The sequence below is a fragment of the Silurus meridionalis genome, chromosome 17 (assembly GCF_014805685.1).
Source record: "Silurus meridionalis isolate SWU-2019-XX chromosome 17, ASM1480568v1, whole genome shotgun sequence".
In the NCBI taxonomy this organism is placed as follows: Eukaryota; Metazoa; Chordata; class Actinopteri; order Siluriformes; family Siluridae; genus Silurus; species Silurus meridionalis.
The window spans coordinates 23,396,301-23,412,663 of NC_060900.1; the positions used below are offsets into that span (position 1 = coordinate 23,396,301).

The 16,363-nt window shown below is 35.3% G+C and overlaps 1 protein-coding gene across 1 annotated transcript; it reads right to left on the reverse strand.

Moving 5' to 3' along the window:
• Positions 1-611: 611 nt before the first annotated feature.
• On the reverse strand, positions 612-7,422 carry LOC124399409 (solute carrier family 2, facilitated glucose transporter member 6-like). Its single transcript, XM_046870274.1, has 10 exons — positions 7,254-7,422; positions 6,755-6,908; positions 6,321-6,527; positions 5,530-5,629; positions 5,128-5,339; positions 3,998-4,147; positions 3,790-3,898; positions 3,468-3,632; positions 1,581-1,726; positions 612-1,278 (listed from the first exon to the last, which is right to left on the reverse strand). The coding sequence occupies exons 1-10, from the start codon at positions 7,319-7,321 to the stop codon at positions 1,117-1,119; spliced, it is 1,473 nt and encodes a 490-aa protein (XP_046726230.1). The 5' UTR covers positions 7,322-7,422; the 3' UTR covers positions 612-1,116.
• Positions 7,423-16,363: the final 8,941 nt, after the last annotated feature.

The window sequence follows — 16,363 nt, forward strand, 5'->3', positions numbered from 1 at the left end:
TGTTGGTGGTACCATTTCTTATTGATGCTCTGAACAGTACTCAGTACTACTTTTTTAGCCTTTGTCTATCTTGTGCCTTTCAACAATTTTATCCTGGTGGCCTTTTAAAAGCACTTTCCCAACCATGGTGATTTCTTTGCAGTACCATCCACTACTAACAGTGGAATCTTCAAGAAACAGCTAGTTTTATTTTGAAACAGTCAAAAACACTACAATTGATGTCAGGCGGGGCAATTAGTATGGTGTTTGATCTGTCAAACACTGGTTGCACCTGAGAAAGTTTATAATGGTATTCTCTGATGAGAGAATGGTTTCTTCAACCAAACACTGTATCACGAACAGCATTTTAATAAAACTTATTTAAAAATGTTATTTTTACTTTAAGGATGAGGGTTACAATGTGCATATATATTTAGTGTTTTTTAAGATTGACAATCAAATCAGAATCCTAAAGTTTTGCCCATAGTCAACTGTGTACAGTCAACATAGTCAAATCATGTGTGTGTGTGTGTGTGTGTGTGTGTGTGTGTGTGTGTGTGTGTGTGTGTGTGTGTGTGTGTGTTTGGGGGGTGTTGTTGGTTGTGTAAGCTCTAAGTACAATGCAACATCAATGCAGTGGAAAAAATTATTATTTATTTACAGTTTAAGACATTTACAGAATACATTCCCAGGCATTGCTAAATATTTATATCCCTGCTGCCAAGATGCTCCTGTGTCAATCATAGATCATGGAAAGTGAAACTTAAATCTCTCACAGAGGAGTTTGATTTATGCTTTTCTTTGCAGCACCATCATATCAGGTTATATATTAATTTATTGGGGGGAAAAAAACAGTAGTTCTTTGTAGGTGAAATCAGGCATTGAGCACCTCCATAGAACCAATATGGTATGATCCTCTATTTATAACACGAATCAGACTCCTCCTATCGAAGCATAGTTAGACTTAATTTAGATTAGACTTATTTATATTTTTTTTAACTGTGTAGCCTGTATAAATATTATATATTTTTTTTTACAGATTATGATGGTATGATGGCTTTCTTTAAAAATAAAAAATTATACAAAAAGTGCAACGTGCACACAGCTAATTTAAAGATTTCTTATACATGTTAAAAACTAACTCTCTGCAATGGTGAAGGTGCGTCCTGTTCTGAAATAATTCTCGATTTCTTCCAGTGTTCTCCCTTTAGTTTCAGGCACACACTTGGCTGTGAAGATGATGTTAATCACGCAGATCACACAGAAGAACAGAAAGGGTGCAAAAAGTCCATATGCTGCCTGTAAGAGAGAAATATATGTAAAGGGGGAACTGTATCCTATTCTTTGCACAATAGTAGGAAGTACAACCAGTGACATTACATATGTGACACCACAAATGATCTTTTAAACTCTTTCTCACTGAGTGACTTCCAATCTGTCTTTTTATTATATATCAAATCAGAATGCATTGGCAATCTTATTTATAAATGCTAGTATGATGCAAAATATCATTTTATTCAGTAGCTGTAAATGTCCTTCTTGCTTCAGTAACCATTAAATAAAACATTTCAAATTTAGATTCAAAAGTTTTTCAAACTTACCACGGCATGCATGAAGACTTGTGTCAGAGCAAAAGCAGTGGCCCAGCTTACCAGGACACACAGGCCTGAAGCAACACCACGTGCTGCCATTGGCAGGATCTCAGACATTAGCAGCCATGTGATCGGACCCCAGCCCATTGCATAACCTGCTCAGAAAATAAAATAAAATTCAAACGTAAAAAACAAATGCAAAATAGTAAGTGGTGTCATTTGTTTAATAGATAAAAAGCATCTGTTTGAAAATTGCTGTTATTGGAAACCAAAGCCTAGTCATTGTCATTGTTTATCGATACACAAACTTATTTTTTATGATTTCATGTGTGGAAAAACATGAAAATTATTTAAAAAGTACATGGTAATCATAAGAACGTGCTGTGTATATGTTTTTCTTCACATATTGTAGCTTATACTTTAGGTCTCATACAACTCTATTCACAGCTTTTTCTTTTTTTCTTCTTGGTTACACAATTAAAGGTCAGGATTGCAGGAAAGGGGAAGGAGTAATAACAGAAGAGCAATAATCTTTCCTTTTATTTTAATCACTCAATTCTTGCACTTTGATTTACATAAAAAATAAATTAGAGCTTATTCTTAATAAAAACTTCTTTCTTTGGTTTCATATTGTCACTTAGCAGGCTGCTGTACCACCCGATTCCTGTTTGTGTTCATTTCAGTGGAGCTTTGGGTGCGATGTAAGAACACATCAGCATTAGGAGGAATAAAATAATCTAAAATGTTGGTCATCCATCAGCAGATTTTAAAAAAATATTTGAAATAAAACCTTGCATTCCATGGTAGGAAGTATAATTTAAGAAGACAAACATATGGACAAATGCTGATGTCTTCATGCATCAAAATGAAACCCGAACAATGTGAAATCTCTCTGATTCAGAAAAGATTGAGAAACAAATGTTTCATAATACAATCTTGTGTTTCTGGTGCATAGAACATAACACTACCATAACTAAAAAGTAATATATGTTAACCTATATGTTAACAATAAAGTATATTATGCTTCACAATGATAAGACAAAGAAGATTCATACGATCAGTAAGTAAAATTAGAGTTCCTAATGAACATCTTATTAGCTGGCAAAATCTTCAAAATTGAGAAAAAAACATTATTCTATATTTCCACCTGAAGACCGATGTTCATCTTTATATGAACTTTTGCTACTTTATCTAGAATTATTTATAGCCATGGATATGTTTATAAATGTTGGTCAATGCAGGTGTATTTTCGTTGCAATTTATTAATGAGGAAAATCACTTTGTCCACATTTTTCATGATCTATGAAGGCTAATTTAAAGATTATTATTATTATAGTTAAATACACAATAATGTTGGTACTGTTTTATAACAATGCACTCTTAGGTTTGTCATTCCTCTTATATCACATGAAATTAAACCCTCAAAGAAAAACACATTAGATTATTGGATATACCATTCAGGGGACAATTCCTGTTTTCAACCACGTGATGACATTCCTATTGCATATCTTTTTGTGTTGTAATGAAATAGAAACCAAAAGAACCATGGGAATTTACGATCAGGATTTTCCTTCTGATTATTTTAAAGTGCTGATATGGGAGAATCCTTTTAAGAAAGCTAGATATATAAAACGAGTGCATTAATATAAACCTCGCAGACAGGATTACTGTCAGGGGCGCTATTAATCACACCGAACTGACTGCTTTATGTATTAATGATAAGATCACATAAATCACTGTATGTCTGTGTTATTTTGGCTGAGAAATGAGAATATTCAGTAATAGTCTTTTCAGACTTTGATATTAGGTTGTATGGTTGTCATGGTTTTCAGCTCTATTGTGCCATCTTCTATATAAACTAAAGAATACATGAATAACGTTACATCGCGCACTTACCAAATATAATGAACATGATGCTGATGAGGGGGATAATTGTGCTGGAGGTAAGGGCAGAATTGTTCATGACTCCATGTGTGTACCCACTAGTAATGTTTACATGATCACACTGTGGGTTGTGGGTGTATATGGACATTGTCAGTGAGGCCAGAAACATTATAAATGCTGAAATAAAAAAGGGCACAAATTAGCATACTAGACAAGAATTATGATATTTTGATGCACAAAGCAATTATATGGCAGAACTGCAACATTACAGAAAGTGCTGAGCATGCAAGAAACTGATCGAAAGTAACGAAAAAACTTGTCGCTCAATACAAACCTGATGTGTAAAGCAAAGCTTTCCTGCCAGCTTTGTCCATCAAACTGGCCGCGATAATAACAGAGACCAGTCTAACACATCCCACGATTGCAGCATCGAACTTGGGTTCCTAGATTACATTAAAAAGACACATTAAAAAGACACATTTAATGGGCAAATGGGCAGATGACACTCCATACTGATGGTATTGCTGGTCGAAGGCACTTACCAGTGAAACAGCTGCTTCCTCAAAAATGGGCTGCAGATAAACCAAGATGGGTGTAATACCCGTCATCTGCTGCAGGAATCTCATGAACATTGAGATAAGAATGGGTTTGTAGAAAAAAGGACTCTGAAGATCCTTCCTCGTTATTACAAACTGTTGGAAAGTTTAAATTGTGTTAAAAGTTTATTCAGTTACTCTATGCCTGTGGTACACGACCTGATGTTTAGCGCAATATACAATTCTTTCTTCACAATGATCTGAATAATGAACTAAATGATAACAGTATATACATTTTAAGCATTTGTGCTAAATAAAGTTCTAAATAAACTGCTTTACATCTATGCATTCTGGACAAAACAAGCCACAACGGAGAATCTGTTACAAAAGATGCATTTTTCTTAGAAAAGATGGCTTTCACATTGTTATGCAGTCAGTTCATTTAAAAAGATTGGGGTGTAAATCCTTATCGTCATCTATATATCATCTGTACATTTTCCTCATATCTTGTACATACATAGTACATATACCATAGTGTATATTTTTTATTGAACATTCTCTACACACATCCTGCATTAATATAAACTCTCAACATATATACAGTATTTCCCTGCTTTAGCGTGGTTCGATTGCTTTGAAATAATTACATTTATTAATAAAAATATAATTATTAATTATAAAATGAAGTAAAATGTTAATACAGTATAGTGCTGTGAACATAAAATACCGTTTTTTGGGTGGCGTCCATTTATTGCGATTTTCCGTTTATCGCGGAATACTATATACAAAACTATTAAAAAGTATATATATATATATATATATATATATATATATATATATATATATATATATATATATATATATATATATATATATACTTTTTGCATAATTGCTACTATTTGCACTTCTGGTAGGTGATAAACTGCATTTAGTTGCTGTGTACCTGTACTATGTTCTATCTATCTATCTATCTATCTATCTATCTATCTATCTATCTATCTATCTATCTATCTATCTATCTATCTATCTATCTGTCTATCTGTCTATCTAATAAAGAAGTGTAGTTTCGAGCTTTTTGATTATACAAGAATGATACAAGAATCTGATAAAAGTGTAATGTGGCTGTTTCATTTTACCTGTGAATTGACACTGCGCTCAATTTGATTGAGTTCAGTTATGTAGTTTGAATCAGGACCCCTGAGCCACTGAAGGGCTCTGATGGCCTCATCTCGTTTGTCATTGGTGATGAGGTAACGTGGGGAGTTTGGCATGAAGCACAGCAGAAAGAGCATAATCAGAACAGGAACTTCCCCAGCTACAGCCAGCCACCGCCACGGCAGAACCAAGCCTGTGGGGTAAGAAAGGAAATCCCACACAGATCCTGTAGTTTGTTCACATATCATGCATTTTTCTTTTGGTTTCCATAAACATCTCAAATCTTATTGATCAATTTCTAAAATCAAACTTACAGCATGTATTCAACTGGGTCTTCAAAATAAACAGCTGAAATGTGTTGCTGTGACAAGTGTGCCACTTACCAAGAAGATAGAGTGCCAGACTTCCAAAGACAGCCATTATCTGTGGAGTAGATCCCAGAGCTCCTCTGACACCTGGATGTGAAATCTCTGACACGTAGACCTGCAATGGTAAAAGCATAATGAAGGCCTATCTTTAGAAAAATATTCCCAAAAGAAAGGTGTCATTCCAGCTTTGGCATTATGTTCTATTCACAGCTACAGAGTGGATGAAAGTGTATCATTTTCATGCACGTTTATTGTAGTATCTGAGTTATTATCCTGATGCCTCTTAACTTAGAAAACATTACATAACTATTTTTTAATGTAAATCTGTTTGTATTTGTCTGTACTCTTTTGCAGAAGTATTCATTCCATTGAAAGTATTCTATTTGTAGTGGTAAAACCTAGAACTGAAATGGAGTTTATTGGGATTTTTACTATTTGATTTACAGAATATTTCTACTTTGAGGTACACAAAGATAAATTCTATAAAAAAGTTTTACATTTTAAATGCTTCTACAATTCTCTCCCTTGGGTCAGTATTTACAGTAGTACATATAAATGCTAATGTAGAACCACTTTTGCCTACAGTTATACTTCTAGTTTGTGTTTCTATTTCCTTTTCCATAAACAGATTGTCATAGTTTGGCCATTTATTCCAGGTAAATTTGCTTAAGCTCATTCAGACTTTATATTTGTCTGTACATAATAATGCAACATGGATACCCTTTCTTTGATTGGTTTTAAAAAAGAAAAAAAGAAACAGCAAATTTGAGACATGGAATCTGATTCATGCCTGAGGAAATACCTACAGGAATGGAGCTGGCTGTAATTCCTCCAGCGACACCTGTGAGCAATCTACCCAGGAGAAGCAACCACACTTTATTCGCTGCGGCCATCATGAGAAATCCTGCCGTGGAGGGAATTACGGATATCATGATGCTGTGTTTTCTTCCAATTTTGTCATTCAACACCATGGCACTCAAGCCTCCTACCATAGCTCCGATCGCAAAAACAGACTATTCAAGAAATAGAACAGAATCAGAATCAAATGTATTGTACAAGTGCACACACATGTACAAAAACTGAATTGTGGTTAGAGTTGAAGCCTAAATAATAAAAAAAAAAAAATAACATTGAAGGCCAGATTTTGCCAGATTTCGCTTAATATATTGCTCATAAAATCATTTTCAATGCAGTTTAGAATCGAGCGATATTCAGTGTAAAATGAAGAAGCTGCTCTTACCCCAAACCAGGAAACCATATGAACGTCCATGGGCAGATTTGGATCGTTTTCCATCTTAAGCTGTGGAATCACAGCAGAGGGAAATACCATGGCAAATCCAAAAATTAAATTGCCTAGAACAGCCGAAAAGGCTGCAAGAAACAGCAAGCAATTTCTGTTGGAAATCAGCACAAATACAATGTAAAATATGAGTAAATAGTGAATACACAGCTATACAATAGAATATCCAAGTTATAAATAAATCACAAAATTAAGTATAATATCAATCAAAACCTTGTTCCATTCCTGTAAAAATGACATTGTTTATGATATGCTCTCTATATATATATAGATATAGTAGAATAGGACTGCTATGAATAGGACACATTATAAAAATGCACAAAAGTTCCAACAATTGTATGTAACTTATAGACTTTAAATAGATAATTAAAAAAGTACAAGTAAAAAGAGAGTTTTTGACTGAGAGAAAGAGAGAGAAAGAGGGAGGGAGAAGAGTTACCTAGTTTTATACTGGTTATTCTTTCTATTCAGCAGTAATGGAGTTGCTTCGCTCTTTTCTAAAGCCATGGCTTCCTCTGTCGCTGTCTCTTGACTTTGTGTCTAACTTGCTCTCTGACACCAGCTTATATATCTTTGTCTAATCCGAACCCGAGACTATGTGTCTGTTTAAGAAATCTTGGACTTTTTCTTGTCAAGACTGACATGTAGGCACAAAAGGAATTGAGGAAGCAGCTACTAAAATACGGATTAGGTGACCACGGCCCTTGTGTTTTTTGCTAAGCAAGCTGTGTGTGTGGCAACTTCATAAATCACAATATATGATTCTTAGAATACATTATGAACAGTGGGAGCGTATGCGCTGATGCAGTATGCATGAGCAGTTGTGGTTGTGTGTGTGTGTGTGTGTGTGTGTGTGTGTGTGTGTGTGTGTGTGTGTGTGTGTGTGTGTGTGTGTGTGTGTGTGTTGGCATGCTTGTTGTCTCCAAGTGCTCTAAAACACAACACACACAACCGTATCTCCTCACAAATGTTGCTTTGAAGAACTAGCAAGAGAGCTAAAGCTTTAATATTATGGACAATTATATGGTAATGTTATTCTGGGAAATGTCTAATTTGCTGTATGATAGAATTCTAAATATCTTTTGTTTGTTTTATGAATTTTATTAGATTTGATTATTAAAAATAGCGTAACCCTGTATTGCACTGTAATAAGTTTGAAAAGTTAACTGGCTAGTGGCGCATTTGTCCACCTGTTTTTAGGTTGTAGATGTGATGTGTCCAGGGTCCTTCAGCCTGACTTTTTTTGTAGAAGACAGACATTCTGGCTTGGACTACACATTTAAGAAGGTTTTAAAGAACACAGTGAAGGGGTTTATTCAGCTTTAAGTCATTCTTGAACCTGGATAATTTCTGTATTACATTTAACATGCTTAGGTGGAATGTTTGGATAAAACTAGAGCCAATCGAAGCCATGAGGTAGAGAACCAACTAATTTAACCCTTAACCAATGTCCCTATACCAGAGACTGTTTGACAAAAACTTTTTTGTTTTTATTTGTAATCAGTTAGGTGTGTGTTGTTCCTAAGCTTTGTGTCTTATCAATATGGATCATCGTCAGCTACTGAGAGTAGATTGTATCCTGGAACAAGCATGTAATACTAGTTGCTGGTGTTGGTGTTGTTATTTCGGGTTGTGTACATAATTTGATTGATATATGACAGATTTTTTAAGTCATTTTTACATAGATATCATCGTCCCTGATTTCAATGGTGATGAACCATTGACCACCCTCAAAACTAGTCATTGCCTCTCAAAGAAAGATACCATTTATATTATTTATCTAGCTATAAATTTGCCAGATGTCTAGCAATTTAGTCTTTTGGCTTCTCTTTATCTTTCGGTGTTATCAATGTCTGTGGTATTTGCCGTACAGTGCTTACAGATGTTCTTGGGACAAATGGTGGATGCACTGGCCTACCTCCATGACAGAAACATTTTACACAGGTTAATAGATGTGTCAACAACGTGTGTACATTATAATACCGATTTACCAAGTTATTGTTAAAATCGTTGTGTTTCGACGTCCAGAAATCTGAAACCATCCAACATTCTGATGAGCGGCGACTCTGTCTTTCGCATATGTGATTTTGCAACAGCAACTATCACACAAGATCGAGCAAAGGTTCGTCGAATCAAAGAGAGTAAGTTACACCTGCATTGTGTACAACAATAAAGTAAGACATTTCAATAACTATGTGACAAAATCATGTTAAGGGTAAGAGTTTTCACTTGTTTTCTGGGGTTTGATTGCAAGTGGGAACAGAGGTAATACACTAGCAAATCAACAAAAGCATTTTTTAAAAAGTCAATAAAACAATATAAGCTTGTAAAAACAATAAAAAGAAGGGGCTGACATCCAATATTTTGCCTGTTGCCATGTTGCTTATTCGACACTTGTACACCATTGGCAGAGGTGGAAAGTAAAGGATTTTATTTGCTTGCGTTACTGTAATTGAGTAGTTTTTTTTGTGTGTGTGTGTGTGTGTGTGAACTTCTACTTTTAAAAGTAGATTTTAAAATCTGTCATTTTACTTAAGCGTGTTTTTATTCTAAATTCTAAATAAAAATATTGCAAGTGGAAAAACATTGCATGCAAGAGACACTACTGCACCGAATGATTGATTGGTGGGAGAACAAACACACTAAACTCGCAATAAAGAAAAATGGAGTGATGGACTCGAGTCAACTTTAAATGAGCTACTTTTTACTTTTACCTGAGTAGATTTTTAAACCAGCAACTTTACTTGTACTTAAGTAAAGTTCATTGAAGTAACAGTACTTTTAATTGAGCAGAGTATTTTTTGAACCTCTGACCATTGGTTGCACACCAAATTAGTTTTACACCAAAAACTCCAATTTTGCCTCTTGAAGAAACAGCTATGAACCACTGATTTAGAGATGCATTGCCATCTAGTGGTCAATAGTTGTTTACTGTTCTTGAGGTTGCCAGGTTGTACTTAAAATGTTGACATACAATTGTTTGTCTGGCTTTCTCGGTGAAAAGTGTTGGATGGTCCCTGAGAGTGTGAAACTGCTCTAGGGGAGTGAGAAGTCTGACATTTGGACACTTGGCTGTGTCCTCCTGGATATGCTGATATGTCACATACTCAATGTACATTGCACTGTTTTTGTCTTTAGTCAAATATACTGTCAAATAACAAATGGCTGTATTTTCTGTTTTGGTTTGTAAGCTATTTATTCACATAATTCCTCATTCACTAAAAAGTGAACTCTCCGATTTGCCACTAGATTTGTGGTTTTACAGGTGTTTTACAACAGATCATAATTAATCCTGCATTTCCAGGATGAGGCCTCTTTGTCCCAGTTGAGTCAATTGAGAAAAGATCTCAGCATTTTGGATCTTATCACATGGAAAGATCTTCGCAGGCTCTCTGCATGGATGTTAAGCCACAATCCAAAAAATAGAGCAAATGTCTTGTTAGTTTAAATTCAAAGCTTATATAACTGTATATTACAGAATATACAATAAAAAAAACATTATATACAGTATAATGCATCACTTAATGTATATTTTGCAATGAAATCTGACTGGAAAGTTGCGTTTTTTTGTCAATGCGGGTTGCTGGTGAATGATCCTCTGGTGAAACAATGTCTGATCCTTTGTGGTTCCTTACCACATTCAGTTAAGGAGTTTCAGTTTCCTCAAGGAGTAGCTGAGCCACCATTCCAGGAAGGGATCGACCGTGTTTTGGGTATGTACACATCAATCTACACATCCTAAACTCATTCAAAAAACTGCGACAATAGTCAAATTCAATAGTCAACGACAAAAAAAGTCAAATTAAAGACATACATTAGTACATTCATTTTATCATTGTGTCTTTAGGAACTACTTTTTCTTGGTGACTTGCATTATTGTTACTTGTATTAAGAAACTTGAACTGTTCACTCTATCCTTCAGAAATCATGAGATCAAATTTTGACAATTCCACAACCATTCCCAGAAAGCAGTCTAAAAGCAGAACTGGCAAGACTATCTGGGGTGGAACAGGTGTCATATTATGTCTCCCCTGACCATCACATTAACACTGGCCAAACTTGGGAAACTGAGCCAATGCATGCAAAAGGCTGGATTAGATTTTCTTAGTGAAATGATCGCCTTCATCAATCCCATTTGTTAACTGTGTTATGACAGAGGAGACTTGAATTAACAGAGATTTAAAGTAGGGAGAAAATGAAACAGAAAGTGTTGCCACTACAAAAATGGTAGTTTTGTACAGCTGTTTGAGAGATGTTCATTTATGAAAAGGGTTTTCCTTTAACTATATTATATTTTCTGTATTATAGAGTTTATAATGAATTATACTGATGTGGAAACCATGCAAGTTTCTATTTTGTCATACCTACTGAAGGAGAAACAAATGGGTAATCCATTTATTTTTAATTTAAAGAAGGAATACTAAAAGTGTGGAGAGGAATATAAATTCCATTAACTTACATTAAAAATGCATCTTTTACACAAAAGTTTTGGGTAGAATTGGGGACGTGGTAGAAGCTGTGACTTTCTGCTATGCTGAGCCACTCAGAGTCCGCTTGCATTCAGCTGAAATCATTCCAGCTCATTCAACTGCTTCTAAATGCAGGTCAGTCTGTAAACAATCTTCATATACTTTTCTTAAAAGCCTTAACAGTTATGTAATGGTTTTTATTCCAAGTCTGGTGGATAAGACAGCATGTCTGTTATTTTAGGACAGTATACTGGCGAGGACTGTTGATTTGTGATAGAAGGCTATCTGCAAGAGTGAAAGGGAAAGTTTATAGGACAGGATTAGAAACGAGTTTATTAGAGGGACAGTGCATGTAGGACGTTTTGGAGACAAGGTGAGGGAGGCAAAATTGAGATGGTTTGGACATGTGCAGAGGATTGACATGGGGTATATCGGTAGGAGAATGCTGATGATGGAGCCACCAGGAAGGAGGAAAAGAGGAAGACCAAGGAGGATGTTTATGGATTGGTGAGGGAAGACATGCAGGTAGTTGATGTGAAAGGGGCAGATGTAGAGGACAGGGGGGTTGTTTCTCCTAACGGGAGCAGCCGAAAGAAAAAGAAGAAGATAATGGCGAGGACAGTTGCCTGAAAATGTTATTCACTGTGTCCTGAAAGTGATACAAAACAATCTAATGAACACAGATGTGCTAGCTGATGCCTTTCAAGTGCTCTTGCTCATTTTAAAGAAAGGTGTGTATTTGACGGATTGCACCTCTGCCATTAAAAATCTGTATTACTTCACTGCATTACAGATTCCTTGAAATCGTCACATGTAGTTAGGTGGTGAACTGGGAAAAACTGTTGTCAAACTTGATGCCATTATATCCGAATTCTGGCAAAAATCCAAAATGACAACAAAAATATCTGAATATATCAGCTCTAACTATAACAGCTGTTGGATTGGAAATGAAAATGTAACGTAGTTATCTGATACTGGATGTCAAAATGTTTGCTGCAATTAGAATGAAGTTTTTCATCCTTTTTACTTGGGAGAAATAATTTTTTTATTTTTGCATACAAAAGAAAAACAATTCGGTTCAGGAACAATTGTGGTTCAATTTGAAATACATTAGAAATGTGACATTTTATGATGATTCTTCTTCTTCTTCTTTCGGCTGCTCCCATTAGGGGGTGGCCACAGCGGATCATCCATCTCCATACCCCTGTCCTCTACATCTGCCTCTTTCACACCAACTACCTGCATGTCTTCCCTCACCACATCCATAAACCTCCTCCTTGGTCTTTCTCTTTTCCTCCTTCCTGGTGGCTCCATCCTTAGCATTCTCCTACCGATATACCCCATGTCCCTCCTCTGCACATGTCCAAACCATCTCAATCTCACCTCCCTCACCTTGTCTCCAAAACGTCCTACCTGCCCTGTCCCTCTAATAAACTAATTTCTAATCCTGTCCATCCTCGTCACTCCCAACAAAAACCTCAACATCTTCAGCTGCTACCTCCAGGTCCACCTCCTGTCTTTTACTCAATGCCACTGTCTCTAATCCATACAACATCGCAGGTCTCACCACAGTCCTATAAACTTTCCCTTTCATTCTTGCAGAAACTCTTCTATCACAAATCACTCCTGCTATCACTCTTCTCCACACACTCCACCCTGCCTGCACTCTTTTCTTCACTTCTCTAACACACTCTCCATTACTTTGCACTGTTGAACCCAGGTACCTGAACTCCTCCACCTTCTCCACCTCTTCTCCCTGCAACTGCACCACTCCACTGCCCTCCTCTCATTCACACACATGTACTCTGTCTTACTCCTACTGACTTTCATCATTTTACGATGATTATTGATCCAATTTCTACAGCTTTGTTTTAAGATGAGAAGGATGTCATCATTCCTGGCTGCAAAATCATAAAGTGTGCACTAGACAAAGGCCGTTGCAATAATAATCACTAATACATTCATATGAACCAAATGACTAGCTAGCAGCATACTACTGTGATATTTCTATTGATATGCATGCAAGTATTCAAAGTTCACTTCGGTCTATTTATCTTTTAAGGCAGTAGTTCTCTAGAATCATTTCCAGATGCTGTTGAAATATTTTGCATTGTGGGTGAGATTCACCTGCAAGATGCAAATGTGGCAGAATTTGTGTGTGCTGCACTACAGTTTCAGTTGAATGAAGGTACAATAGTGCAAGTAAAAGAACCAAGACACACTTTCGTTTCTGATGTATAAACTGAACATGTCTCAGCACTAAAGCTGAGTTTTCTTTCACTTTCATTTCACTTTCACTTTTGATTTTTACTTCCATAGCTCAGCATGCAGATATCGAGAAAGCCATTTCTCTCTTGATGCATGAACTCAAAAGTCATCCAAATGTTGCTGCAATAGTGAACCATGTGTTTGTCGCCATGACCAGTTTAATCAAAACCTCAGGTACCAGAGCCCACAATCTATGGCGTGTGTACATTGAGAGACATTGTCCAAACTGTCTGAATTATAGTGGCATCTCATTATAGTTGGTGTACTAGATGTAAGACAGAGATTTTATAATCAAAGTCATGTCTATGAAACTAATGTAAATATTCTATACATTCCCAAAGACATGTCTCTATGTGTCCAGCTGCATCTATGCAGCTTCTCCATGTACCAAATAAAAGAAATGGTGTTTATTACATCATGGCTGCAAGGAGACATCATTCGGAGTGTCCAAAGGTCATAGAGAATTTTTGCCATTTTCTGAAGCAGCTGGTGCAGCATGGTGAGTGCAGAAATATTAGATCTGTAAGAGGTCATTAATTTAGAATAATCATGTTTATTTACAGGAAAATAATAGTATTAATTGCAAATTAAAGGAAAAACCAATATAACCAGTGTATGTATATATATATATATATATATATATATATATATATATATATATATATATATATATATATATACTGTATATACATACATACATATATACAGGGCATTTCATGGACTTCACAGTAGCCATATATATATATATATATATATATATATATATATATATAAATATAAATAAAGTGTCTTCACTTTAAATACCTATAATTTCCCACTTAGGAGACTGTACTGGTGGCACAGGATGTCTTGTCGAAAATGATGAGCCTTAATGATGTTGAGTCGGCGAGTTTGGCATGATCGCGAGGCATAGAATGAATATTCATTTATCCTTGTATTGCTTTTTGAGCATAAAATTGTACAAATGATAGTTATTTTTGTTTTTTGAAGTTACTAAAACAAATTCAACAATTTGTAATTATAAACTGATCATTTTTGATGGTCATGATGATGTTTTTTTGTATTATAAATATATACAGTACAAACCAAAAGTTTGGACACACCTTCTCATTCAAAGAGTTTTTGAATTAACACGTGGAATTATATATGGAATTATATACATAATAAAAAAGTGTGAAACAACTGAAAAATGTCATATTCTAGGTTCTTCAAAGTAGCCACCTTTTGCTTTGATTACTGCTTTGCACACTCTTGGCATTCTCTTGATGAGCTTCAAGAGGTAGTCACCTGAAATGGTTTTTCAACAGTCTTGAAGGAGTTCCCAAGAGATGCTTGGCACTTGTTGGCCCTTTTGCCTTCACTCTGTGGTCCAGCTCACCCCTAAACCATCTCGATTGGGTTCAGGTCCGGTGACTGTGGAGGCCAGGTCATCTGGCACAGCACCCCATCACTCTCCTTCTTGGTCAAATAGCCTTCAGTGTGACTCTACAATTTTCATAGTCATGAAAATAAAGAAAACTCTTTGAATGAGAAGGTGTGTCCAAACTTTTGGTCTGTACTGTATATAAAACCAAAACCCATATATGGACCAAAATCCATAATTTTTCAACTACATATCGGCCAGTTTGTCTTCATAAGTGGATTCATACAGGACTCTTGACTCTTGTTTTGCGGTTGTGGAAGTTGTGTGAATATGTTATGATAATATACCAGTTCACTATGAACCGTTTTAAGGAAGGCATTCGAGACAAAATTTTCAGATTAATGTTTTGTGACTTTCATAAGCAAATAAAATAATTTATTTTATTTGACAAATTAATTCATTGTTATTATCTACCCCAGGGTACTTGGTAATGTGGAAATTATTATTTAAAAGTAAACACTTTAACCATTAAAAAATGATTACCAGTTTCCTTCCTATTTTTTAATAATACATTACATTTCAATAAGTCAGTAAAGACATTACATCAAAGCAAAGAATACCAGACACACTTAAACACACAAACAGAAGAGCTGCAGTTTTAATCTGCACTCTTACACACTTCTCTATAATTTATGGATTTTGATACAATACAATAATAATGGTTAACGTAGTCATTGATATCCGATTACAAAAATAAAATATAATTATATTATAAAATACAAATATTATTCTAATGTGGTGACTTAGGGCCCCCTAGCGTCTTGGAGGACCTATACAGTACCAGTCAAAATAGTTTATTTCTTTATTTTAATTAATTTCACATTGTATATAACACTGAAGGCATCCAAGTTATGAAAGAACATGTATGGAAGTATGTAGTAAACAAAAATTTGTTAAATAACCCAGAATATATTTTATATTTTCTATTATTCAAAGCAAATACCTTTTACTTTGATCAGAGATGGCAAAAGTTCACACATACTTCACTCAAGTAGAAGTACAGATACTCATGTTTTAAATAACTCTGGTAAAAGATGAAGTTCTGACTACACTTTTTCACTCAAGTTGAAGTAAAGAAGTTTGGGCTCTGACATGTACTTAAGTAAAAAGTAGCCATTACTACTACCTGTTTTAGTGTCACGCTCGTACCTGGACCTCACATCATATTAATATATTAATACAAAAGTATTTATTTGTTGTTTTCTAATGAATGTATCCAGGCTGAACATCCACCATATAGAACACAAGCAGAGAAAAGATGACGATGATCAGGTGATTTGGAATGTGTCTGTTCTCGGTGTTTACATCACTGACTCCCTCTGTCTCAATAACATTAGCCAGGAAATTATACAGCACTGGAAAGTTAAAAAGCTGCGCAATGACAAGAAA

Excerpts from the sequence above, each read along its gene's own strand:
- LOC124399409 (XM_046870274.1), bottom strand. The coding sequence starts at position 7,321 with ATGGCTTTAGAAAAGAGCGAAGCAACTCCATTACTGCTGAATAGAAAG. Across the intron at positions 5,340-5,529 it reads TCTGGCACTCTATCTTCTTG|GCTTGGTTCTGCCGTGGCGG; the intron begins GTAAGTGGCACA and ends CTTACCCCACAG. Across the intron at positions 3,899-3,997 it reads AGGAAGCAGCTGTTTCACTG|GAACCCAAGTTCGATGCTGC; the intron begins GTAAGTGCCTTC and ends AATGTAATCTAG.